Source organism: Panulirus ornatus, chromosome 20 (assembly GCF_036320965.1).
Source record: "Panulirus ornatus isolate Po-2019 chromosome 20, ASM3632096v1, whole genome shotgun sequence".
In the NCBI taxonomy this organism is placed as follows: Eukaryota; Metazoa; Arthropoda; class Malacostraca; order Decapoda; family Palinuridae; genus Panulirus; species Panulirus ornatus.
Window position 1 is genome coordinate 76069786 of NC_092243.1, and position 26996 is coordinate 76096781.

General features: G+C 42.3%; 1 protein-coding gene across 1 annotated transcript; it reads right to left on the reverse strand.

The window, feature by feature from the left end:
- Nucleotides 1-9322: 9322 nt before the first annotated feature.
- LOC139755763 (uncharacterized) lies at nucleotides 9323-23811 on the reverse strand. The gene is made up of 8 exons (XM_071674390.1): nucleotides 23736-23811; nucleotides 21928-22137; nucleotides 20722-20803; nucleotides 19898-20072; nucleotides 16173-17469; nucleotides 11331-11545; nucleotides 10976-11203; nucleotides 9323-9814 (listed from the first exon to the last, which is right to left on the reverse strand). Exons 1-8 carry the CDS (start codon nucleotides 23809-23811, stop codon nucleotides 9323-9325), a joined length of 2775 nt encoding a protein of 924 aa, XP_071530491.1.
- Nucleotides 23812-26996: the final 3185 nt, after the last annotated feature.

Sequence of the window (26996 nt, forward strand, 5' to 3'; positions counted from 1 at the left end):
GTAAACAGGGAAGTGGTAACAAGGAGTCATAAAGTGTTTAGGAGACAGAGTGAAAATATCGAGACTTGAATTTGTTGGACGATAGGGTGGCAGCTGTTTGTGTCGGGTGGTATATATATATATGCATATATACGATCAGGAACGCTAACTGTTGCAACACAAAGGTCCATTTGCACACAGGTGTAGACTTCAACCCATTAAGTGTCCAGTGTAGCCTGCTGCTGAGTGTACAATTTACCATATGTTTCATATGCAGAAACTAGAAGCCTGTCCTCTATGACCATGTGTGGTATCACATATGTGGTACGTCATACTCTGTGCTACGTTTCCTAATGCAAGTTTTATATGGTTTACTTTTGAGGCTGGTTAGTTACTGTTTTAACTGTTTAACCTGACATGACCCTACTACCCACGTTTCTATCAGATGCTACAGTGATCAAGGTCACTATCGAATACTCCAGTTCAACCAGTGTTTTGTAACTTGTTTGGTGTTAAAACATTATGCAGTTCTAGCTCGGTGTCAAAACTTTGTCATACATGCTTAGAGTGAAAAGTTCCGTGGATGTTTTCAAGATGAATTTGGACTCTGGTTTCTCACGCATTTTCAGTAACTTTTCACTGATGTATAACGTTTCGGAACGCTTGCTTAGGGTGATATGATCCTCAACTCTTGCCTGGTGTTATGTTTTACAAACCCAAAATTCATGCGTGGAGTCTCATGCAACAACTTGCTTGTCATTCTCAGTAATTCTTGTGTGACTTTAAACGCTCCCTATATCAAGATGGTAAATATTCCGTGCCTCTTGTCAGGCTGTGTGAAACGTTCCAATACATTTGCTGTCTCATATGTGCTCAATAATTTGTTTAAAAGGCCGTTTGTAACACAAGTCCTGAAGTACTTGACGCCCTTGCTTGGAGGCAGATGCTCCATTGACTGCTCTCTTCAGTAATTCACTTGTAAGGGGAAAATCGCCAGATAGAAAAAAAAAAAAAGTAACAAGTCAATAGCCAGCAAATATCCCGCAATCTAGCATCACGTTTGCAGTTTGAAAATTTATGGAAAATCATCCGGAACAAAATTGTAAACCATTTTGAAGACCACCGCTTAATCAACGATTATCAACTTGGTTTACGGAGAAATCGCTCGTGTCTAACAAGTCTACTCGATATCTTTAGTACTATGATCAACATGTGTGATGGAAGTAAAGGAACAAATTTCATGTACTCAGGTTCTCATAAAAGATTCGATAAAGTTCCCCATAAAATCTTACTAAGAACAGGCAAGTCGCATGGTATAGAGTTGTACTTCAGTAGTTAGGTCATGGGTTGAATGGCTCGCAAACAAAGTGATTAATGACCGAGCCACATAACGGTTAGACTAACAAGTGGTGTTCCACAGGGATCACAATTGGAACCCGTCCTCTCTTCAATACGGACGTATCAGTGATACTGGTACTAGGCTACATTGTAAGATACCGAAATTCGATGATAATTCCAAGGTAAGAAATAAATACATAGCTGAAAACGAACGTCTGCTACATCTAACCGACACAGACAAATTTATGGAACCGAGATCATACGTGGCAAATGAATTCTAATATCGGTAAAGTGATCTATTTCTGTCTGCATACACAGCAGTACAAGGACCTCGTAATCAATCCCGCTGTCGACATATTCTGACCTCTGTGTGAGATACATGACAACGGAACGTCACACAACAACTTAAGACAGCGAATTCCTTTGTTTGGGTATCAAATGCTACAATGATGACCGTTTAGTGAATCATCACGATCATCATGGTAAACACTGAGCTAAGCTAGCTACACTGGGTGCCAATGACAACCCCCGGGGCTAAGATGGTCTCAAGGTAAAAGCCACGGCACAGGCACGTAGGAACGCAACGGTTTCCTTACGGTCTTACAAATCACTAACAATGTACCACAATATGCATGTGCAAGGGATGGATACGTACGCTTACGCACGCTTTATGTCCAAAACATCACACACTTCTGTAGTTCCTAAGGTTGGATGTGGCTGCTGATCACTCAGCCAGAAACACGTCCATACACACACACGTCCATACACACTCACCATCCTCACTCTCAAACAGGCATGAACAATACGACAACGAATAAGGAAACACGAATAAACACCGCCACGAGGCTTGAAATAACTGTGCAACGAAATAAAATCAAACTCGTAGCCTAACTTCCAACTTACCTAGGTGACTTGACTCAAATTGGTGGACTTAACACTATAACTCTCGCAGCAATTGATGTACTTACTGTTTGAAAAAGCTTCGCTCCAAGACCTTGGACACCTAGGAATGGTTGATGGCACTTGTCGAAGGTTCATGAGCTACCTTCTGTGGGCAGGCTAGCAGTCAATAAAGCAGCTCCTATAAGGCGTAGCTAAACATGTTTGTCAATCGCTCCTCGAGATATAGGCCTTGTCAGCTGAGTGTAGAGTGTCAGATGGTTAAGCAGCTTGGTGTTGAGGATGGGCACTTAGCAGCTCAACAAGCGTCACAAGTACAACATGCATCCAAGCACATAACAGTAAATGATCGCGGAATGGTGTCCCTGCACGGGAAGCAGAGCACCACTGACTGACAATGATGAAGACACACTACACTGGCGGGAAAACAAGGGGGTCACGTGATGGACAGTCGTGCCGGAACCAATCATTTTGAAAAATTTTACCCTAGAGTTTCCTATTGGACAACGCCGATACGATTGGCGTAGCATGCACCCTGCAGGACTTGCCTGTGTTTTTTTTCTTTGCAGTATGGAGTAGGTCCCGACTTTGGCTTGTACGAAATAGACTTATGAAATACTCAAATGAACAATACACGACTATTTGTTCTGTTTATATGATTAAGAGAATTACATTTGCATGTAACAACAACTCAGCAAGCTGGAAACTGGAAATGAGCGGGAAAATATTCATGTTATATACTTTGAACTATGAAAATAATACGAAAATAAAAAGAAAAATTCCTTAGCATTTTTTACAGTTAGATGTAAATATTGTCAAAGTGTGTCCGTATATGAGGTATACGGTCGACATGGGTTAATCATGTTCACTTAATACGTGAGAACATACTTAGCTTCAAGCCCACAATGGACATGTTATTTGCACCTCTGTCATTATAGAGATTTCACGACGATCTCTCCCATAGTCATGTATTTAACTTGCTAGTTTTACCGTGTTAACCTCTATGCTTCTTACTTCTTTCGCAATCACAAACAGCCTCGAAAACATCCAACAGTCAGGTTTTAGTTGCATTATTCTTTATCAACCTTTCTCGTGTCGTAACTAATTTCAGGCTGAGTCCAGTATGTTACACACACACACACACACATACACACAACTTGGTAGGTAGTGTGTGTGGCAGGCAACCACAGATCGGGGAGGTACTCCCATTTGGAAATCATGATGAGGTTAGTGATGACGCCACAGTGAGCCAACACTGCAGAGGTTTGCCACGTTTCCATACCTGACCCCATGTTGCTTTTTTCTTTCTTCTTCACCTAAACTTGGGTTGTTTGGCACTTAATCCAAAGCCTCACACTCTCTTCACCTCATGCATTACACTTTACACGTAACTCACCGAGATTTATCTCCTCCAGCTTACGAAACGAAAATGCCCTGCACTACAATACGCCAATTCCGTGATTCTCACGCGCCACCATTCGAAGAAGGCTGGACTGTTTCCAACACTCTCCTCACAGTCATGGATCGATTAAGGATCCACCTCGTCTCTTCACAACACTGCACTTAGACCGGGTTCCTCCTTTATTAATTTCTCTAATATCTGTTATCTCATATTCAACTTCGCCTATGCAGAACACCGTCTTTCTACTTCTTCCCCTGATCATTCCGACACCAGACTGCACAAGGCTGCTTCCACTCTACGTTGTGAAACCTTACTGTATAAATTCCTAACAGCGTTCCGCTCCAAGGGTGGTATTTGTACTTACTTCAGTAAGGATATAACCATTGCTCGTCCAACTTTACGCCACTTTCTTCCTTGTCTGTCTGCGTTACATAACCTTGCTCCTGTCTTACGTATTTTTCCCTCCAGTTCCTACAGCTACGCACAGCTCTTCGTTTACTTGACCTCCTGCCATGAATTATTGTCTTCGTATCCAGTAGGCAACATAAGAACTAGTCAAACTCTTCTTGAAACGATCTTTGTGGAGTTGAAGTCATTTCTTTTCCTTAACGATCCTGAATGAATATCGATCGCAACAGCCAGAGCGAGTTTCCGATCGTCACGATCACGATCTCAACACACTCGACCTCTTTTTGACCCGTAAGATTTTCCATGACACACACAGTATAGTTCTACCCTCGAAGGGTTCTCTGACTAAAATTCTATGTCTATCACTCTCAGCTGGGTATGCTCACGTCTTGTTCCATCTCCTCGAATACCAATTCTTGAGCACTGTGAGAAAGCTCTCTCTCTCTCTCTCTCTCTCTCTCTCTCTCTCTCTCTATATATATATATATATATATATATATATATATATATATATATATATATATATATATATATATATATATATATTATATATATATATACATATATATATATATTACCTTATCTTCCCGCCCCAGGAGTCCCCCTCTATCCTCATGAGGTTTCTGTAGCTCTCAGAAAGGTAGCTACGTCCACCGGTCGGAACCAGAGGTCATAAAGTGTTGTGATGTGCGTGTGTTTATGTGCAGAAAGCTGCATCGTAGAGTTAAGAGTCTTAGGGTATCCTAAAATGGTATTTGTAATGTTGTAGTTATGGATAATGTCCAAGACATAAACGGGGAGTGTAACTCGTGTTTGTCTGGGAAGTGTGGTTTCTGATGAGTTTATGTTTGGTGGGAGAGAATTCATGACTGACTTAGGAGGTTGGCTGCTTAGAAATATGTTTTTTTTCGTGTTATTTCAATGTGTATGTGTTCTGTCACTGTTGTATGTGTTTGGGATGAGGGAATTTGTACGCAATGGTTACTGAAGTGTGACGCTGGGGTAAGCTGTAATTTTTATTTGAGGTTTAGTGGTTAGTTATAGAGTACTGTTGCATTGGCCTAATCATGAACTATGATTACATTTCAATAAGTTACCTCACTGCCCGTCAGCCTACACTGGCAGGATAGGGTAAGGTAAGTTGTGTACTAGGGATGTGACGAATGGCTGCAGAAGATGGGGAGAATGGTCGTCAATGGCGCAGTAGCTTGGGACTTCTGAAGTGCAGACCATCCCAGGTGAGGACCATCCCAGTTGTGGACTACCCCAGGTGAGGACCATCCCAGTTGTGGACTACTCCAGGTGTTGGCTATCCCAGGTATGGACCGTCCAAGGTGTGGACCATCGTAGGTGTGAATATTCCCAGATGTGGACCATCCTAAGTGTGGACCATCCCGAGTGTGGACTATCCCAGGTGTGGACTATCCCAGATGTAGACAGTCCTAGGTGTGAACCATCCCAGGTATGGAACCATCCCAAGTATGGACCATACCAAGCGTGAACCATCCCAGGTGTAGACCTTCCACTGCTGCCCTAACACTCCCACTAACCAACTCACATGTCCACTTGCTGGGGTCAAATGATCCACCAATATATTTAAGGTCATCACATATGTATACAGCTATTACATGAAATTTGTCTAACGCTAACAGACGTGACGGAGATAGAACATATATCGTTTCAGATGTTTTTTGTATTGGAATGATGATGCAATGGAAAGCCTCATAGCTAAAGCACCTTACGTTTTAGGCTGGGATGGTGACAGTATCAGAGGATATGACAGAACAGAGTACTTTAAGTCAAGCTAAACTTTAAAGGCGTTCCCTATACATCATGCATCAGAGAATCCATTTTCTCTGATTCTTTCTTTTTTCTTCAACTGGTATATTCGTTTTCTTTCATCGTAAATGCTGCAGATAGATTTCTCTGGTCATCTCGTTACTTTTCTTCTACAACTAAGCTAAGGTTTATGTCTCTGATCTCGTCGGTTCTCACAAAAAGCCTCGATAGAACCTATCATGCGAAAAACTAAATTTCATTTTCATCGAAATATTCATATTACAGCGCTCGTGTTCCAGATTACCTGAATCTTGTACAGTAAGTGGATACATAGTGATGGTCCTCTTTACCCTTAACTTATCATATATCTGTGAATGGACCCAGGTATTTTTTAGAATACTTTAAAGGCTCCACTCATGGACAAAAGTCTACATCAAGACCGGGCAGAATCTCAAATATGAGGAGGTTAATGAAAGGGAAAAAGAAGAGACAAGGAAATGTATATCCGAGTTTTAGAGGAATTGAGAAACCTTTCTTTTAAAATGCACCAGGTCATAGCTAGTGGGAAAGACATTAGAGGGTAAAGAGTTCCAAAGCTTCGAGGTGCAGGAAAAGAAACAGTTATCCTTTGTATTTCTTTGTGTACATCTTCTCCAATCATCCACCCATTACCACTAAACACAAAATAGAATAGACCGTAGGATACACTTCGTTATTTGTATATGACTGAATTTCAGGATCCGACGCACATGCTGTAAGCTAAGGCCCTTACGCCAGCATGGAGGCCGAGTGACCGACTGAAAGCTCGAGACCCGGTTATTCCAGTTACTACTAAAAGTCCAGCTGAGACTATGTGTTACACACTCAAATGAATCATTTTAGCACCAGAGAACAAGAAGAACCTTGCGATTGTGGATTAGGATGTTTAATTATTATCAACTTTTGTGTTAGGAGGCAGGCCACATTATTTCTGATACTGTGAGTAGCCTTAGATATTTTGTGTAAACGTACGCGGACCCATGTCATTCTAATTAGGTACTGAATATAAGAAGGTTATTGGCTTTTCCTTAGCCTACAGGAAAGTGAGTAGTCAAAGTATGTTTGGCGGTTCATTGGCCTAGTTGGGTCATTAAAGTCTGAATTAAGAGGTTTTACTTAAACCATGGGTACGGGACCTTATGGTAATTTCATTTGAACATCATCAACTATCAAATAATAATCTCCAGTAAGTATTACTGGCAATAATGATAACGTAACAACGACGATATTACCTGTATGTATCTTGTATCGTTTTTTTTTCTCTCTCTCTCTTTGTTATGGTGAAATTTCAATTCAGTAGGAGTTCAGATGATTTTCTTTGGCATTTATTTTACCCTTAGGTAGGTTCACCGCTTCTATTTTCTCTTTCCAGTAGTGGTTGTTGCATACAGTGTTTCTCACTACTCTAGGGTAATGAAGGGAAAACCAGGAAGATAACGATTTATTAAACGCGTCCAATAAATGTTATTACATGAACCACGAAACGAGATGTGGACATGAGGGTCGAACACCACAGGCTATGTCCTCTTAGTGAAAGTGGTGGGCCATAAAACAAGTCTCTGTCTAAAGAAAAAAGTTAGAACCTTAGAATCAAAGTATATTTCAAAGGAAATTGGACAGCCTAGAGTCAAAAGGATTCCGAACGAAACATATAAAAAGACCCATAGATTTTAGAAGCTTGAGTCACTGGATACAACGAAATTTACACTATCCAATATGTTTGACGTCACTAAAACGTATTGTAGTGATGATGTGGGAGACAAAGATGGCAAACGTACGATACACTCGTTAATTTCTTGAAATTATATAACTAAACACAAACTGGTGGTTAGAATATGCTCAACATTATCCCTTGGAGTTAATGACACAAAACATTATGTGTGGGGAGTCTTAGAGTAGACTTCATGTATTGGACCATAGAGGATTATCTATAAGTCAGGATCAATTCATTTCTATTCATGGGTGAAAATTTCTATGAAGCTCACGAAACACGTTTGAAGAGTTGGACACGTATTTCCCACAGGTGTCGTTTGTGAGTGTGGGTTATTCAGCATCAAGGGAAGACTTTAACATTTTTTAACTTCAGGTGTAAATTCAACATCATTGAACACCAGGCGGAGTATTTACACTATCTAACACAAAGTTTGGAAAATTCGGAACGAACTGAGAGTAACAGAGGACATGAGACAAACTAAGACCTACACAATGAATGACCTTTCAAAGAGATTTTCAGTAAATGATGCCAAGGAAATGTTGAATACATATCTAGTGACATGAAGTAACTTTTGTGAAGTCAGACAAGACCTGTAAAGCATATAACAGGATCAGGCAAAGGTTGTAGGTGATCTGGAGCAACGCAGGACTTGTGTGGCAGGTGACACCAAGCATAGGTTGTGAAGCGTTTGACACCAAACGACGAAAATTTGCTGTTGACACCAAGCAAAGATGAAATAGCAGTTAACACCAAACAAGTGTTATACAGCGTTTGACAGCATGTGAGGATAACAGAGTAACAGACACTAAACTCAACAAATCCTACCTAGTATTTGACAACAAATTACGGTAACAGAACAATAACACTAGGTAAGATCAGTAGAGCAAATAACACTAAATAGAGCCGAAGAATAACTACCAGGTAGGCAACACACCATTCAATAGTAACAGAGCAAGTGATAGTATGCAAAGGATACAGCTAGCCAGAACACTAGAGCAATTTACGCCAAGAAATGCTAGAAAATATATACCGTAAAACAAGATGATTAAAAAGGCTTTGAAACCATTAACTTAAGGCATGAGTTAAGGGGAATCTGACACCATGCAAGAGTAAGATGAAGCATAGGTTAAGAAGTGTCTGATATCAAGTAAGGATTAGGAGAATCCGCCACGGAACAACAATGCAAATGACACCAGAGCAAAGGTTGTAAGGGTAAGGGACATCAAGAGTAACATATCAGTTACTACCAAACAAGGATGAAAACAATGAGCACCACGTGAAGAGAGCAGAGAAACTCACGCCAGGAAAGGCTTACACAGTACGTGACGCTAACGGAACATAAACACGGTAGGCAAGATGATGAGTTGAGGTTGAAAGCCACAGGCTGAGTCCGATGAGAAAATTTTTACTGGGTCTTCCATTCTTCACAAAACTATATCGTCTACCAAGTGAAGTCAATGATTGTGAGCTTATTCAACACAAGAAGAAAAGAAGAGAAACAAACCATAGTTTGAAACGTTTAGTGAGCTGTTTCAAAGGGTAAATTATCAGAGTGCTAGGAAACGTGCATGGCTTATGGCCTATTGTATTAGACGTTCTAAAGAACGGAACTGAAAGGCAAATGGATTAACTGAAGATGATAAACAACCAGGAAACAGATTTACTAGAGTAACACACACCAATCTCAGATGCAAACGAATAATTTAAGTGGAATCTTGCTCAACCCAGAAGCACATGACTGCTGGGTCAAGCAGTCACCCATGTTAGCTGAAGATATACGACCAGTATATTAGACTGAAGAGAACAAAGAGGAAGAGGATGATGACGCGGGACACGGCGATCACCGTCGTCGCAACTTTGTTCACGTTGGTGTGACCGTCGTAGTCCCTACTGGGTGTACGTCTGCCTGGGGAGTGAGGCTGGACCTTCTTCGGCGGTGAGAAGAGTGAAGAGGGACTCTCCCTCGGTGTCAGCTCTCCTAGGGAGTTGTCTATGATGGCGTGGAAGATGATGATCAGGAAGCTCATCACGATGCAGAAGAGGAGCCACACGTCCACCATCTTGAAGTACGAGGTCTTGGGCAGCGACGCGGAGACCTGGTGGTGAGGGAGAGACGGTGTTGATGAAGATGGTGAGCTGTCACCAGTTGTGGCTGAGGGGGGACGTTTGGACGCTGAGGAAGAGATGTGACGACGCGTAAGGAAAGCAAGTGAGAACGCTGAAGAATAGGACCTGAGGATGCTGAAGGACAGGAGCTGAGAAATGAGGCACTGTCTAAAAGTGAGTAAAGTGATAATAGAGAACGGGAAAGGGAATAGGCGAAAGAGATGGATGCTTCAGAAGAAGGACTGTTGAATAGAAAATGAAAACAGGGTGACGCTTGTTGAGAAAAAGCGATTGAAGGGAACAGCGGACTAGTGGATTGAATCGGGGGCTGAAGGGGAGACTGGATTATCATTTGTAACTAGATTAAGAAGTCGTGACTTGCTTTACTTATGTGCTTGAGCTTCCATGACGCCATGTGATACAATCAACAGTCGTTGTATTCTGTCATCACTTGTACATGGTTGCACGAGTGGCACTCACGTCACTGGCGTTTTACTTCTACTTATTGTGATATCACCAGGAGATCCTCTGGTGTTGGAAGCAGCACCAGCGCCAGACATGACCCTTCTCTGATGGATATACTGTGAGTCAAGAGTTGTGAACAAATGTTTGGGTTTATTTCAAAAACCGTTTTACCTCATCTAACCTAACTTACCCGATCGAACTATGCTGAAGATGGGCTAAAATAAAGATTTAGTTAGACCTGGACGAAACAGTTTCCATTTCCTTTTTTAAGAATATTAATTTCTTTTTGCAGCTGACTTGACTAATGATATCACAAAGTTATTTTAGCCGTTCCAACTAGGTTTAGGTTAAGAAATAGCTTTCGTAAACAGAAATTGAGTCCGAAAAGAGTTCTAATATACTGAGGACATAGCCAGTTAGAAAGCAAGTTTACTTGACATATTGGTAATGACTTATTGTCAGTAACTGAAGATTGTAGTGTGAGAGGCACGCATTTTGTAGGATTTGTATCCATGTAGCGGTTGCTCATGTATGAGAATTTCATATACTGAATAACTGTGCTTGAGAGATGATTTATGATATGGACGCTGTGTACACGTGAGTTGCTGAGTCTTTACGCATTCTAATGGCTTTCGATACTGCTAGTTGTTGGACCAGTGAAATATCCACAAAATCTACCCCCAGCAAGTCATAATGAATTTCGTAACCAACCTTTTCATTATTTAGTAATATTGGCAGCGATAGAGCAAACTGAGGCGTGAGCTGTGTGTGCAGAAACACGTGCACTACGTTCCCCTCACACAGAGGGAGTCTGTCTGTACGACAAAGTGAAGCGTCTCACTTACCTGGGTAAATAGAGTAGCCATCACGAGAAGCGAGGTGAGAGTTGTCATGACCCGGACCTCAAGGATGTGTGGACGGAAGAAGAGGCTCACATAGCAGATGATAAGAAGGATCAGAGAGGGTGTGTAGATGTTCAGGATCGCATAACCAGAGCGTCGGTGGAGCGGGATTCGAACTCTCAACTCACTGAATTCTTTATCACTGTCAAAGATGAGTTTCGGCTGTTCCAACTGTGGGTGAAAATGTATCCCAGTTAGCAAATACATCGACAATGTACAATGTTCAGTATAATGTCTACACTTGGAAACTCATTAGGCTGTCAGTATTTGCTTCAAGTGCTACGAGATGCACACGAACCTGGTACTCCAGCAGAAGTTCACTACCATGATAAGCAACGAAGGTGGACGTCTTGTTGAACTTTAAATAGGTCTTCGAGGCTGAGAGCATCCGGAGGTGCATGTCACATTGCTGTATGTCGAATGGATACAGCACCAGGTTGAAGTCACAGCTGAAAGTGGTACTGTACTTCCTCGAGACAATGAGAGGGTTTCCCTCTCCCAGGAATAATTCCACTATAAAAAGAGACCAAGATGGATTACTTGTTTGCATGGTAACAATGAGACACTAGATATTAGTCGCTTTTGACTCCGTGTTCAACGTTTCGTCATTAGTCTTCCTTAGGAGAAGACGACAGTAGTGTCTCACACTATATTTTTCAAGATAGGAGGCAAAGCAAAAGATGAAATATCGAAACATACACAAGAGAGAAGTATGGTGTGCAGAATTCTATGGAGAGTATGCAACATGACATTCGTGGTAGAGGTGTTGATACAAACGATAGGAGAACACAGGAACGACGAAAGAAACAACAAAATGACCAACGCAATCGTTGTATACATACAGAAGAAGGAAGACACTTCTCCAGACGGAGGGAGCTACAGATAAGACGCAGAAGCTTGGACAGACAACGGAGGAAAAGCTGTAGAAACAGCCTACAACATCAGCACAGTAGTTAGTAGTAGCAATAAAGTAGTTAGAGATAGGCTACAGCGACCGTTAGATTGGTAGGCGAAGCTTACTCCAATGCGATTGGCCAAGTGAAAGTATCTGACCAGTCCAGGAGAGCCACGTCACAGCGACCGTGATCCAACAACATTGCGCATAACTCAGTTGGAGGAACTACTGTGGCGTGTTAGTGTGAGCTGTTTGAAACTGTCGAAACGTTGAGAATCAAATCATCTGTTCAGAAGCTCGTGTCTCATTACTACTTCACTACATGTCTTTCAAAGCGAATTACACTCATGGGTCACTTATTTGATGTTTTAAGTCCGGAAATCATAACTCTATGTTCAAAGCAAATTATTAATTTTTGAGGTTTGCGCAACAAAGAAGGAATCTACTTGTAAGACAAGTACAAGAAAATATAGAGAAATGCCAATATTTGTTGATAAAGTAAGTTTTATATGAATGTCTGAGTGAAATATGAGTGATGATGAAAGATGATTGATCTGATTATCCATAAAACATGCATTGAATTTCTGAGGTCATTGCCAGAAACGACTGTGGGGTTTAACGTGAGCTGCTCAGAACAATAAATCAAATCCAAAGAGAATAAAAAAACAACAACAAAAAAATGCCACCCCAAAGCCCATCCAAGTCACGATATTCATGTGTCCACAAAGACTATGACGAAAGTCACTCAATTATTCAAAAAAAATACCAAAAAAGAATTCAGTGTTCCAAGATACCTTCGACATAGGCTGATATTCTAAGTTGACTGAAGAGATAAAATACGCATACTGAAAAAACGAAAAAAATGACACACTCACAGATAGATAGGTAGATAGATAGATAGATACTTTATTGACCACAGCTTCAATTACAAATGATACATTGCAACATATAAAACGTAAGAGAAGCTGACAATGAAATTAAGAACAAAAAGCAGCCAAATTCCACAAAATAATGAAACACAATGCACATGAAAATACTCCAAACATAGATCACTAAGCTGACACCATTGTTTATACAACAGTAAAATACCATGAATCGATATGCATGACGTTACATGATTAATACCTTCACCAAAAAGGTCTTCCAGCCTCATGATATCATACTGTCTTCTGACTGTTTGTGTTAGGGACACACGTGTTCTACCACGTGTCTCTCTCTGCATAAGGCCATAAACACATCAACGCCCCTGTGGCTGACGACCACACCCTCTCCCATCCCCTCGCCCCTGTGTCCACCACCCAGCTGTGTGTCTGTCCTCATACACGGGATCTAGTGCACGACACGCAGTGTACCTCGCTTAACATGTGTTTGGTCTTGCATACCTCGTGTGGTGAAAAGTTAGAGTGTATATCCTTATATACGAGACACCTTGATGAAACTGACTTAGCTATTATGTTACAAACATTTCCTCTTAATAATCATCTATCGTATATGTGAGTCGATCTTAGTTCCAGTGGCAAGTGATAGTAGGGGTCGTCAAGCAACCAAGGTCCATCAGACCAAATTATATGAAACAAAAACTTACGTTGATTCTGTTTATCTTGAGGTGTTAGTTAGCCTCCCTCACCGTAACACACAAGGCTCGAGGTCGACCTTCTTATGAAGACAGGCTTGACGGTCTGCACTCACCCAAGACTCCCACACATACATAAGGCACCAGATCAACGCTGCATTAAACACCCTCCGCTTCACAATGGATGGGACATCATTGGTCTTTCTTTTTTTTTTACGAGAGATACAAACAATCAAAAACAAACAATCAAAACGTGACACAGATTATTCTTTGTACGTAACTGAACATTGAGGACACAGTACCATCATTTATGAACGGTGAACCCAAATACACTTAACTGGTACAGTGTTCTGTAATCAACTCGTTCACGTGGATCAGCTCTGTGTCCCCATCTTCACTAGTGATTGCAAAAAGATATTTTGTTTTGCTGGTATTTACTACCATACCATAATCTTGACAGTACTCATTAGCTGTCTCTAGCTTCTTGTAGTTCCTGCTTATCGAGAGCAATACAGTATCATCCATCAAGACTGAATTATGCAACCATTGTAAACATCCTTCTGGGTCACACTAATCTTTAATAACTTTTATCAATTCATCAACAAATACCAAGAACAAATGAGAAGCATGACACTTGAGAGCCTTGCCTGACATCCAACATAACAGTCATGACTGCAGTGCACACAATACGTGGCGGTCATGACTGCAGTGCACACAGTACGTGGCGGTCATGACTGCAGCGCCCACAATACGTGTCGGTCATGACTGCAGCGCCCACAATACGTGGCGGTCAAGACTGCAGCGCCCACAACTCGTGTCGGTCAAGACTGCAGCGCCCACAATACGTGGCGGTCATGACTGCAGCGCCCACAATACGTGGCGGTCATGACTGCAGCGCCCACAATACGTGGCGGTCAAGACTGCAGCGCCCACAACTCGTGTCGGTCATGACTGCAGCGCCCACAATACGTGTCGGTCATGACTGCAGCGCCCACAATACGTGCCGGTCATGACTGCAGCGCCCACAATACGTGGTGGTCATGATTGCAGCGCCCATAATACGTGGTGGTCATGACTGCAGCGCCCACAATACATAGCGGTCATGACTGCAGCGCCCACAATACGTGGCGGTCAAGACTGCAGCGCCCACAATGTTACATGATACATTGACACTATTGCTGCTAGCATTACCATCCCACATCCCAACCACTTGACGACTGAATTTCTTTTTTTGCCGAGGATTTAAATCATATGCCTTGTAGGACTCAATGTCACGAAAAGTGTCCTCCTTTTCCTCCTTGCCGTACGTGTCAGGAGACGCAGAGTAGCTATGTGTTCCACACAGCCACGGTTCTTCCGTGCCCAGGCTTGTTCCGTGAATGTCGGATGGTACCAGTTACTTAATCGCGCACGTAACACCGTCTCATACAATTTTGGCAATGCAGGTAATTACGCTAATTCCTCTGTAATCATTATGGGTCTCGTCAGTTTCCTTTCCTAAGAATTGTAAACACCTTTGCCCTCATCCTTGAATTAGGGTTAATACTGGAGGAAGAAAAGCACGATGGAATAATGTCGTTGTGGCTAATATCCACTGGACTGGAAGCAGTGCGAACACACCAGGTGGGAAACCATCTGACAGACACGTTTTATCAGGTTTCACTTGGCTTTGTTGAAGCAGCAGGTGTGCGTGAGAGATGGTCTCGTCCAGTAAGGGCGACGAAGGTGACATCCTTAGTTACCTTATCTCCATTGTGACCAGTCATGGGGGCACGATCGGGGGGCGATCACCTCGCTGTAGGACAGAAGAATCACTCATATGATCCACCAGTGATGAAGACACAACACATGTAAGTCACCTCCGAGATCCAGGTGTAAGAGCCTTCAATACGTCTTGTTACCAGGGAAATGTTTATGACGATCCATATGAGTATTGATAACAAATAAACCGTCGATCAATACATATAGTAGACAATAATTCAGCATTAATTATCATTATCAATACAATTAACATCATCCTGAATCCCTGGATATGACATGTCAGCATCAGGTGACTTGGTCATCGTGTCTTACCAGATCTCGTATTCTTACTGCCAGTCATGACCTAACCTTCAGGCATGTGCCCAGACTTGTGTCTCTACGACGGAGGAGAATAAATCATGATGAGAATATTACTGCGAGTCACATGGTGGATATAACAGAAAACCAAACAAAACTCTTTGAACACACACACACACACACACACACACACACACACACACACACACACACACATATATATTCAGTAATGACTCTCTTTTCTTCCTGCTCCACTCCCGCAGATTTTGTTTTACAATTACGAAGGAGTCTGAGAAGGAAGAAGAAAATTTCATGAGAGATAACGTCCTCACAATTTTGCTTTGCCTCCATTATAAGTGAAAAATGTTGCTCGTCAGCTTAGTAGACCAACAGCTACAAGTGTTGCTGGTTAGATAATGACACCAACAACTACAGATGAATCTCTATCACACTGAATGATAGGTTGAGAACAGACACAGACCTTTAACTTGTAGTTTATGTATTGAATTTACAGTTGTCTCAACCTATGGCATCAGATCTACGTGATATTGCACCGAGAAGACTCCTGAATATATTATAATCCTGCAGGAGCGTCAGACATGCAGCAAACTTACCTTCCCCAGGGGCACTGTTGTCTCCCTGGCTGGGTGTCATCAACCGCTTGAGGTACAGGTTAGTCTCTATGTCCATGACGGTGTGTTGGTTCCCCTCCGTGTTCACGAACCCGACGGTGGGCGACCACAGCTCCATCATGCTGGTGAAGGGCACCTTGTTAAGGCTGTCGTTAACCTTCAGGTTGCGGAAGGTGAGGCGGTCGTCGAACCAAGTCATCTGCATCTGGTATGACAGCTGCATCGTCATGCCCGTCGTGGAGATGGCCGCAGACTCGATGCTGATGTGTAGCATCACCGGTAAACTCGCGTCATCTTCTTCATTACTGATTCTCGGTGGCAGGTCTTTCTTGTAGTCTTCAGGCTTGCTGACCAGTTCACAGTTGACCTCGTCGCTACGGTCAAGACAGTCGTACTTGAGGTCACAGCGATTCTCGAGAGGGATACATGTGGCGTCATCACAAGTGTAGCTTCCCGTTGTGCAAGGCGTCAGGACCAAGGTTCGAGTACCTCCTGCTTGGTCGCAAACTTTCGTTTCAATATGCCAGACGCGACGTCCCATGGGCATGTTGTGTGGCGCGTTGGCCTCAAGCTTAGCCACTGTCTTGTTCTCAACTACGTTAATCCACAGCCATTCCCCGCCCACTTTGCGTATATGGTACTCACCATATCCCCTAAAGATAAGACTCCCCATTTCCTCCTGGTAGGCGATGAAGTAGACGTTCCGCAGCTCCAACTCACAAGTCCCGAGGAGGGAGAAGATCTGGAGGTCGGGGACCTCGCATATGGCACACCTGAAGTTGGTCAGGCAGTCGATATCTGCCAGACCGAAGGGCTCAATCCCGCCGCAGTTCTCGTAGATCACGCCGTTGGGCTCGCCATCCATCCAGACTGGATCTGGAACGACAACATTATCGTAGTGGGTAACCCAGGTGTCCTCGTCGTTCAGGTCGACGATAGAGGTCCAGAAGTCGACCCTGCAGCGGTAGGGCTCGTCTGGCCACGCTTGGGTCGACAGATTGAAGAAGAAGTCTACCTCGTCCATGGTAGTTGGGAGAGGTAGATGAGTGCCTAGGGCCTCGCAGATGTAGAAGGCAAAGGCTCGTGGTGACGTTGGGAACCAGAAATAGATGGAATCTGTGGTCTTCTGGCAGAAGTGCTGTAGAGGAACGTCGTATTCTGTGAGGTTGGAGAGCTTCCATCCGCCCTGCCAGGAGACGTAGTTACCCTGAGGGTCGGTCTCGCAGGCAGCCACCTCGGCTATCGTCTCCTCGCTCAGCACATAGTCCCAGACGTTGACCTGCGGACGTATACATTTAAGTTACAAAAAGTTCTGTGTAGACGACTTAACCAAGATGATGCATAGCTGTGAAATCCACCAGTTTCCTTTGTCAGAAATATGGAAACAATGAATTAGACTCATGTATTCCTTACCACATAAATAGAATTACTGAAAAGTTGTATCGCTGATATGGCAACTTACAACCCCATCCTGAGACGGACAAGAAAGAAGAAAAACTGCTTAGAGATGTGTAAATATCCCTGCTTGCTCATCAAATATGAGCTCTTGTATAAAGTTCAATCACCCTCATACCCAGCAAAAATCTATGATTCCAAATGCTAAGGTAATCTTTTATTAAAGATATAATCAATGTCCCAGGCTTCCTCTCTCTCTCTCTCTCTCTCTCTCTCTCTCTCTCTCTCTCTCTCTCTCTCTCTCTCTCTCTCTCTCTCTCTCTCTCTCACTGATCCTACAGAGCTCGAACATTTACCATAGCCCAACGCTGTGAATGACATCGTGAGAATCTTTATAAAACTCCGAATATCTTATACAAAATACAGATAAGAACCTTAAGAACGTCACTAGTCTTTAAGGCACTCATGGGTGTTAACAAAGATCCAACAGAACGCTGGGATCTGTTGCTCAGTCTTATCAAGGGTTTATGTGTTACCCGCACGATTAAGAAGACAGGATTTTGGTACAGATCCTTTCGAGTCGAGATTTCGGCTAGAGTGAGAGAGCCAAGGAGATCTCAGTTTTCCAGTCGACTCAGAGGTAACTAATGCTCTTGGAATATGTATCATAAAGTTTTTACATGGCCCAGAGTTTCTATGAAGCACTAGTATAAATTCCAGTCGATGAGTGACAGTATTTACACAGTTTGAAAAATATGTATGTCTCTCCACTTTGAAAACATTATTCCACGAGTTTCTGCTCCCTTCCACAACCACAACAGCCTCGTTAGGATCCAATGGTGATTTCCATTCTGTGAAGCACTGATTAAGGTGAGATCCTTGATACCTCCCGTACTGTTCCCATGCATTTATGGCTCATCTTAACTATGCTGCAGGTGTTTGCTGAAATCTCGAAAGAACCCATACTTTTTTTTTTTTTTTAGCGAGAACTCATAAAGCCCAGTTCCAATAACCTTTGGAGAGTCCAAGACTTTATTAGATCCCTCTTATAATCTGGACTCCGTGTAGACTAAAGGATCTTCTTTTGGTCTTTCACTACCACAGAGGCCAGGGTCTGTTTAGGGCTCCTGTGGAACCCGTAACTCTTCTTCTGCCTCACAGACGCTGGAATTCTTCAGCGCCCTTACAGAGGTAAAGTGTTAGCAGGAATCCATATAGAACCCAAGACATTTGTTTTGACCCTTTCAAAGAAATGTCGTTTGAGATCACTGTATGTATGAAACTTCTTTTTGTTAAGATTCATACATTCTAGCACGGGACTCTCCTCATACATTTTAGCACGGGACTCTCCTCATACATTCTAGCACGAGACTCTCCTCATACATTCTAGCACGAGACTCTCCTCATACATCATAGCACGGGACTTTCCTCATACATTCTAGCACGAGACTCTCCTCATACATCATAGCACGGGACTCTCCTCATACATTCTAGCATGAGACTCTCCTCATACATTCTAGCACGAGACTCTCCTCATACATCATAGCACGAGACTCTCCTCATACATTCTAGCACGAGACTCTCTTCATACATCAAAGCACGGGACTCTCCTCATACATTCTAGCACGGGACTCTCCTCGAACCTGACATAGCTCTTTACAAGTGCGTTGTGAATGAGATGAAGGGTTGATTAAGATGAAGAGGGGAAACTGTAGTACCAAACTCTTGACATAATCGAAATACAATCAAGATTGTCCTTAAGGAATGACTGAGTTCTGGCAAAACATGAATTACTCAGGGATTTTTACATGAACCTCACTAGGTCTAAAGCTTTTCTAAAACTGACACACACACACACACACACACACACTTACACACACAACCCAAGTTCTACTGGTCCCGTTAGCAGAACTTTTCGCATTCTATTATCGCATATCCAAAGCTCTGGAGCCTGACTTGACCCGGATATTCTCCAAGTGACCAAAAGTCTCATTTTTTTCTAATATTATGCTACAAAACATCGAGTGTCTCTCTGAAGCCATGACGAACCTGAGCACTACTACTACGAGAGACTATCGAAATCCATGAACGTCTTCCGCTTGAGTCGTATGGAGTAAAATGACTCTACCAAAACTTGGAGGAGGAGGAGGAGGAGGAGGAGGAGAAGTAGGAGGAGGAAGAGGAGGACGACGACGAGGAGGAGGAGGAGGAAGAGAAAGGGGAGGAGGATGAGGAGGAGGAGGAAGAGAAGGGGGAGGAGGGAGAAGAGGAGGAGGAGGAGGAGGAAGAGGTAGAGGAGGAGGAGGTCTTACCTGCGACAAGGCGCCGCTGAAGCTCTCCAACAGTATGTCGGACTGGCCGAGGCGGGCGTAGTCGCCGTAGATCTGCCGACCCACGTCGTAGGTCATCTCGTAGACCAGCTCTCCGTCGATGAAGGTGTTGTATAGGTGCTCCAGGTGGTCGTAGGTGAAGCATATGTGATACCATCTGGAAGGCAGGGTTGGAGGGGAGAGAAGGGAAATGAAGATGGGTAAGAGTGAGAAAGAATGAGATAAGAGATAGAGAGAATAACGTAGATATGTATGAAGGAGAGAGAGAGAGAGAGAGAGAGAGAGAGAGAGAGAGAGAGAGAGAGAGAGAGAGAGAGAGAGAGAGAGAGAGAGAGAGAGAGAGAGAGAGAGAGAGAGAGAGAGAGAGAGAACACAAAGACGGCAGGAGATAGATCAGCAAACCCACACACACACACACACACGCGCGCGCGCGCACATACATACTATAAACATGGAAATACACATGATCATTAATAACTGGTGAAGAAATAAGATCCATGTGAATCAAACATTAGTTTATTGACAAAAAAAGAGATATGTCTATAGTAAAGAAACTAGTAAGGTTGAACACTCACAAGTCCCAGAAGCAAGATCAGAACCTGGTAACTTCAGGACCTGGTTACTTCAGGACCTGATAACTTCAAGACCCGGTATGATCAGGACCTGGTAAGATCAGGACCCTGTATGATCAGGACCTGGTAACTTCAGGACCTGGTAACTTCAGGACCTGGTAACTTCAAGACCCTGGTATGATCAGGACCTGGTAAGATCAGGACCCGGTATGATCAGGACCTGGTAAGACCCACCTGTAAGCCTTCAGCTTCTCCTTGATGAGCTGGAACTTCCAGCGGTGGGCGATGACGGGTCTGACACGGTCCAGCCACAACTCTGTTGGACACAGTGAGAATGGTTACTCCCTCCTCCCGTTTTCTGACTGATTCTAATTTCTTATTCCTCCTATTCTCATGTATTCAAACTTCACTTTTCTTCATTACACACTTTCTAGTTGTCTTCTATCTTGTTGCCATTCATTCTATTCCCTCTATGTCTCATTTCTTCTATCTTCTTGTATTATTCAGTGTTCCTTGTTTTACTCTTCTTTTTATCTTACATCTATATCTATCATTTTCCGCATTCCCCTTAAGCAATTATCTGTTCCCATATCATTTTCTGGCTCCTGTAGGACTCACCATATCTCCCTTACCAATCCTTGCTCGGCCCACTTATGTCTCACTCACATTTGATTGATTTTCTCGTACCATATTTAGTTGGAGCCAAGTGCTGTATAGTCTGGTCTCTTCCTGTTTCTCCTTATAACCCCCATGCATTTCGATCCTGGGATCTCTTATGTCTAAATCCTTCGCCACCTACATCACATTCCTTGATCCTCTTGTATTCTAATCCTCTTTCATTTTCTTCTCTCATTCCTTACATCCTTCACTTCCACCATTTTGTTACATCCTTTATTAAATCTCGCCCCATTACATTTCTTTTTTTCATTCTCCGTCAACCTTAAATAATTCTTTTAAGCCACTTGTTGCTAATCCAATAAAATAATCTATCCTAATATGTTTTTCCTGAGACCCGTCTCAGCCCCTGTGGACTACGTGAACAATACGTAGTTGCTGTATAATACTCGTACTGTGTAAAGGCTGTCTGTTGATCATCCATTCCTCCACCTCCCTTGGTTATCATAACCCTAACGTTTGTTTTACAATTCTTCCTGTTTATTTCAAGCCTTTGAATGCGGTTGAATAGTAATAGTAATGATAATGAGGATGATAACAACAATAATCGTAATAGTTATCATAATCATGATAATAACATTAAGTGTGATAATGGAAATAATAATGATTACAATATGAACACTAGAGAATAAATTTGAGCGAATGTGGCCGTTCTTCGTTTATTCCTGGAGTTATGTCGCTAACGCGCAAGACAATGATCAGATATGAAAATGATAATAATGATAATGGTTGTCTTATTTCTTTGTCCCTCTCTCCTTAACTCACCGCCTTTCAGCTGTGAATCCAGGTTCTCAACGCGGTCCCAGAGCTGGAAGAAGGTGCCACGGCTGTGCAGGAAGAAGATCTGGAAGCGGGCGCACAGGGTGAGGGAGTCCATCTTCCAGTTGCGGTCCAGCTTGCCCTGGTATTCAGCCATCGTCCATGGAGTAGCCACCCCATCCTTCTGGAACTCCAGCACCTGGATGCTCTCTGTGCCTAGAGAGGTATGTTGGACAAGGGAATAGGGTCGAGTACATGAGAGCAAAGGGTGAGTGACAAGAGGTCAAGAACTAATATATATATATATATATATATATATATATATATATATATATATATATATATATATATATATATATATATATATATATATATATATATATATATATATATATATATATATATATATATATATATATATATATATATATATATATATATATATACATGTATATACATGTGATCGAGTGAGTAACGTAAGGGTAAGAGAGATGTGTGGAAATAAAAAGAGCGTAGTTGAGAGAGCAGAAGAGGGTGTTTTGAAGTGGTTTGGACACATGGAGAGGATGAGTGAGGAAAGATTGACCAAGAGAATATATGTGTCGGAGGTGGAGGGAGCAAGGAGAAGAGGGAGACCAAATTGGAGGTGGAAAGATGGAGTGAAAAAGATTTTGTGTGATCGGGGCCTGAACATGCAGGAGGGTGAAAGGAGGGCAAGGAATAGAGTGAATTGGAGCGATGTGGTATACCGGGGTTGACGTGCTGTCAGTGGATTGAATCAAGGCATGTGAAGCGTCTGGGGTAAACAATGGAAAGCTGTGTAGGTATGTATATTTGCGTGTGTGGACGTATGTATATACATGTGTATGGGGGGGGTTGGGCCATTTCTTTCGTCTGTTTCCTTGCGCTACCTCGCAAACGCGGGAGACAGCGACAAAGTATAAAAAAAAAAAAGAAAAAAAAAAAAAAAATATATATATATATATATATATATATATATATATATATATATATATATATATATATATATATATATATATATATATATATATTATCCCTGGGGATAGGGGAGAAAGAATACTTCCCACGTATTCCCTGCGTGTCGTAGAAGGCGACTAAAAGGGGAGGGAGCGGGTGGCTGGAAATCCTCCCCTCTCTTTTTTTTCAATTTTCCAAAAGAAGGAACAGATAAGGGGGCCAGGTGAGGATATTCCCTCAAAGGCCCAGTCCTCTGTTCTTAACGCTACCTCGCTAATGCGGGAAATGGCGAATAGTACGAAAGAAAAGAAAAAAGATATATATATATATATATATATATATATATATATATATATATATATATGTTCTCAAATTTTCTCAGTTTATTTTACCATTAGGTGGATGCTCAAACATCAGTTGTCCAAAGTTATCCATCTATTTCAATCAAGCTTTCGACTTCACAGAGGCATCATCAGGAATCTACAAAAAGAAAAGAAACTGCGCCAGAATACTTGAATATGATATGTAAAACGTAAACAAAATATGAAAAACGCTCGGAGAAAACACACTGCATAGCATATAAGAGTAAGGGAAAACACTAAAAGCTAAACAAAATAACAATATCATGAAGGGTAATATGAGTTACAATCTAAATACTAAATATGGAAATAGAAATATAGAAAAACTTACAGTTGAGGAAACACAGAACAGTATTAAACGAGGCAGAAATATAGAAAATCCATCACTAAATACACCAAGTTGGGCCAAGCCAGACCGTTGTTCTCCGGATGTGGAGTTGAGGTCATATTGGGCTCGTCTGATTCTCTCTGACCTACGTAACCCAAGACCGAGTTCCTGCTGACCAGAAATGGCGGACTCGGTAACTTGTGGCTGGTCTATGACGTGCCCCATCTGTCCTAAAAGGCATTAGGTCTATGTCCTACTGGTGATGATGGTGATGGCCAAGTTTGTCTGGATGTTGATGACAGGAGCTTTCTCTCTAACGTGAATGGCTTCTAATATCTGTAGTCTCCTTCGATCACAGCAACTAGTAATGTTTTTGGTGTTATTTGCTATAATCTCCCTCGTTAGTCTCGTTCCATGTTTTTTGTCATGATGTTTAACTCCACCCTCTTATAAGTGGAGCGAGAGGCGGCAGTTCAGGGCGCGGGTCGTATGTCCAATGTAGTTTATGTGGCGTGGCTTATAGTCCCCAATGCTACATCGGTACTCATATACCACATCGGTACGATTCAAACTTCCAGAGCGACCTACCATATTGTTATTCCAGTGAGTTTAAGTTATCGACGCAGATCAAAATGTCGTCTATATCTCTAGTAAATCTAGGGTGTCATGCTCTCAGGTCGCAGTGTTGTAAGTTTTCTTTGCGCAGGCTTTATGACGCGAGGTCCGACACAAGATTGATATACTGCTTAGATCAAATTGACAAGGCTTTTAACATTTCCTACAATAGATAGATATATGTTATACATGGCCTTGACTCATATTCAACACGCTATCCTCATGATACTTCATGATACTGGATTCTACAATATTAATATGAGGATAGCGTGTTAAATATCAGTCAAGGCATGTATAAGTTAGAACTATCTATTGTAGCAAATGTTACTGAAAGCTTTCTCAATTCAATTTAAGCAGTACGTCAATCCTGCTTTTAGATAACTTGGCAGCGAATGGAACCATGGAAGCGGAAGTGAGTGATAGGGTGGGGGAGGGGGTGAAGGTTCTGGTAGTGATGGAAAATGTGTGGAAAGAGAAAACGTTATTTCGGAGAGCAAAATGGGTATGTTTGAAGGATTAGTAGTTCCAACAATATCATATGGTTGAGAGGCATGAGCTATAGATGGGGTTGTGTAGAGGAAGGTGGATGTGTTGGAGATGAAATGTTTGAGGAAAATATGTGAGTGTGAGGTGGTTTGATCGAGTAAGTAATGAAAGGATATGCGATATGTGAAAACATAAAGATTGTGGTTGAGTGAGCAGAAAAGAGTGTGTTCAAATGGTTCGGACATGTGGAGAAAATGAGTGAGGAAAGGTTGACAAAGAGGATATGTGTGTCAGAGGTGGAGGGAACAAGGAGAACCGGGAGAGAAAGAAGGAGATGGAAGGATGGAGTAAAAGTAGTTTGAGCAGGAGGGTGAAAGGCGTTCACTGAATAGAGTGAATTGGAACGATTTGAACCACCTATCGTTAGTATGTTAGCTGGGTACAATAACCACTCGTTTGCACTATTTCACTACTAGGTAGTATGAGCCTCAAGGGATATGGCTGGTCTACATCCTGTTGCTCATGGGTGTGAGACGAAGGGTGTTCGATTACTTATAATCAAAGAGTCACTTCCCTATTGTGTGCAGCCTAACAGAGTGGTTAGTGAACCCAGCTACCATACAAATAGTATGGGGTTCGAATCCTTACTGTTGAAAGTCACTGTGTGTTCTATGAGAGTTCGTTCATTTGCACAATATATGTATAGACTTATGTAATCTGCTCTCTGTTTTGTCCGATGGTTATTCAGGCGAAACATAATGAAAGACTGTACTACATCTAGGCTGTTGGGAAAGCTGAATACAGCAAAGCTTCACATGTGTTGATAGGTCGATTCAAGGTTCAAATGATCCTCTGGCCTATGCCATACATTTGTGGTAGTTAATCAGACAGATGGCCCAGCTGGTGGTCAACATGAGGAAGGAAGTTAGTGAAAGGTGGTAGTTAAAGGGACAGATGGCCCAGCTGGTGCTCAACATGAGGGACCAAGTTAGCGACAGGTGGTAGTCAAAGAGACAGATGGCCCAGCTGGTGTTCACTCCTCTTCACACAAACTCATCATCTCACCTTGAACCAGAAGGCAAATCCCGAGCAGCAGCAGCAGCTGGTGCCTTCTGGAATCTCTCTGGTCCAGCTTGAGGGACGCCCCAAACATCATCTTACTTTAAGATGAAATTCGTTGCGGTGTCATGGAAACGTGAAAAAGAGACAAAGATGTATGAGAACTTGTTCATCACTGCTGCGAATTGTTCAGAATGAACTTCTTATGTTTAGATGCAGATATCCCTCAGTTATCATCTGCTTTGAACTAGAAATCTCTATAACAGATATCAACCTGTAGTGAAGATTGCGTTTTAGATGAGCCGTAAAGAGCAGGTCCAAGGTCAATGGTGACCATGTTGTAGTGAAGATCAGGGTGTATTGATGATGGGCTTTTGCCTGACCCAGAAGGGTCTGGCCAAAGTTCTGAGGTTTTGAAGATGTGGTAAAAATGTTCTTGACCAGATGATTAGATAAGGGTCTCGTCAAAAACCAGTGATGTCAAGGATGTAGTGAATGCTGTTTTGTTTTACCTAATTACCCGTGAGGATCCATTCAAAGACCAGAGGTATTAAGGATGTAGTCCAGATAAAGGTGTTGTGAAGATTACTTTGTCGAGGGTAGGTTATATTTGTGCTTATTGAGAGTGTTGTAAAGACAACTTTGTCGAGAGTGATCTGTATTTCTTGAGGGGAAATTAATCTAAGATTATTAAAGGTGTAGTGAAGATGAGTTTCTTAGTGGTGTCCTTCCCTCTCTAAAATGGATGGTGAGTGATAATGCAGAAACACAAACGCCTGTGTTCCCTCACGAAAGTTGATCATTCTAGTCTTCTTGAATGTTCTTTCCAAGAATCAGAGCACAAAACATGATCCTTAAAGGATGGAGCCTTGACATTTTATGGGGGGTACCTTAGAAAAAAAGTTCATCGAGAAAGATTTCAGTCTTTTCAGTTTACAAAAATCTACCTGAAGAAAAAGAAGAGGAACGTAACTGAGGTTAAAGATAAGGCACACCTTGATAAGGGAGAGTATCTGTCCGAGGACCTACCTGAAGAGGAAGGAGGATAACCCGTTTGAAGACAAGGGAGAACGGCTTACCTAACGACAAGGGGGAAGGACCTACCTTAATGTAAGGTAGTGGAATCTGCCTGAATCTAAAAGAGAGGGACCTGCTTGAGGAAAACGAAGATAAAGCTCTCTAAAGACAAGGAAGAGGATGAAGTACCTACCTGAAGACAGGGGAAAGGAGCCCACCGAAAGGCAAAGGTG

Excerpts from the sequence above, each read along its gene's own strand:
- LOC139755763 (XM_071674390.1), bottom strand. The coding sequence starts at position 23,811 with ATGGGGCACGTCATAGACCAGCCACAAGTTACCGAGTCCGCCATTTCT. Across the intron at positions 22,138-23,735 it reads GGAACTCGGTCTTGGGTTAC|GCACAGAGAGCATCCAGGTG; the intron begins GTAGGTCAGAGA and ends ATACCTCTCTAG. Across the intron at positions 17,470-19,897 it reads TCAGCGGCGCCTTGTCGCAG|GTCAACGTCTGGGACTATGT; the intron begins GTAAGACCTCCT and ends ATACGTCCGCAG.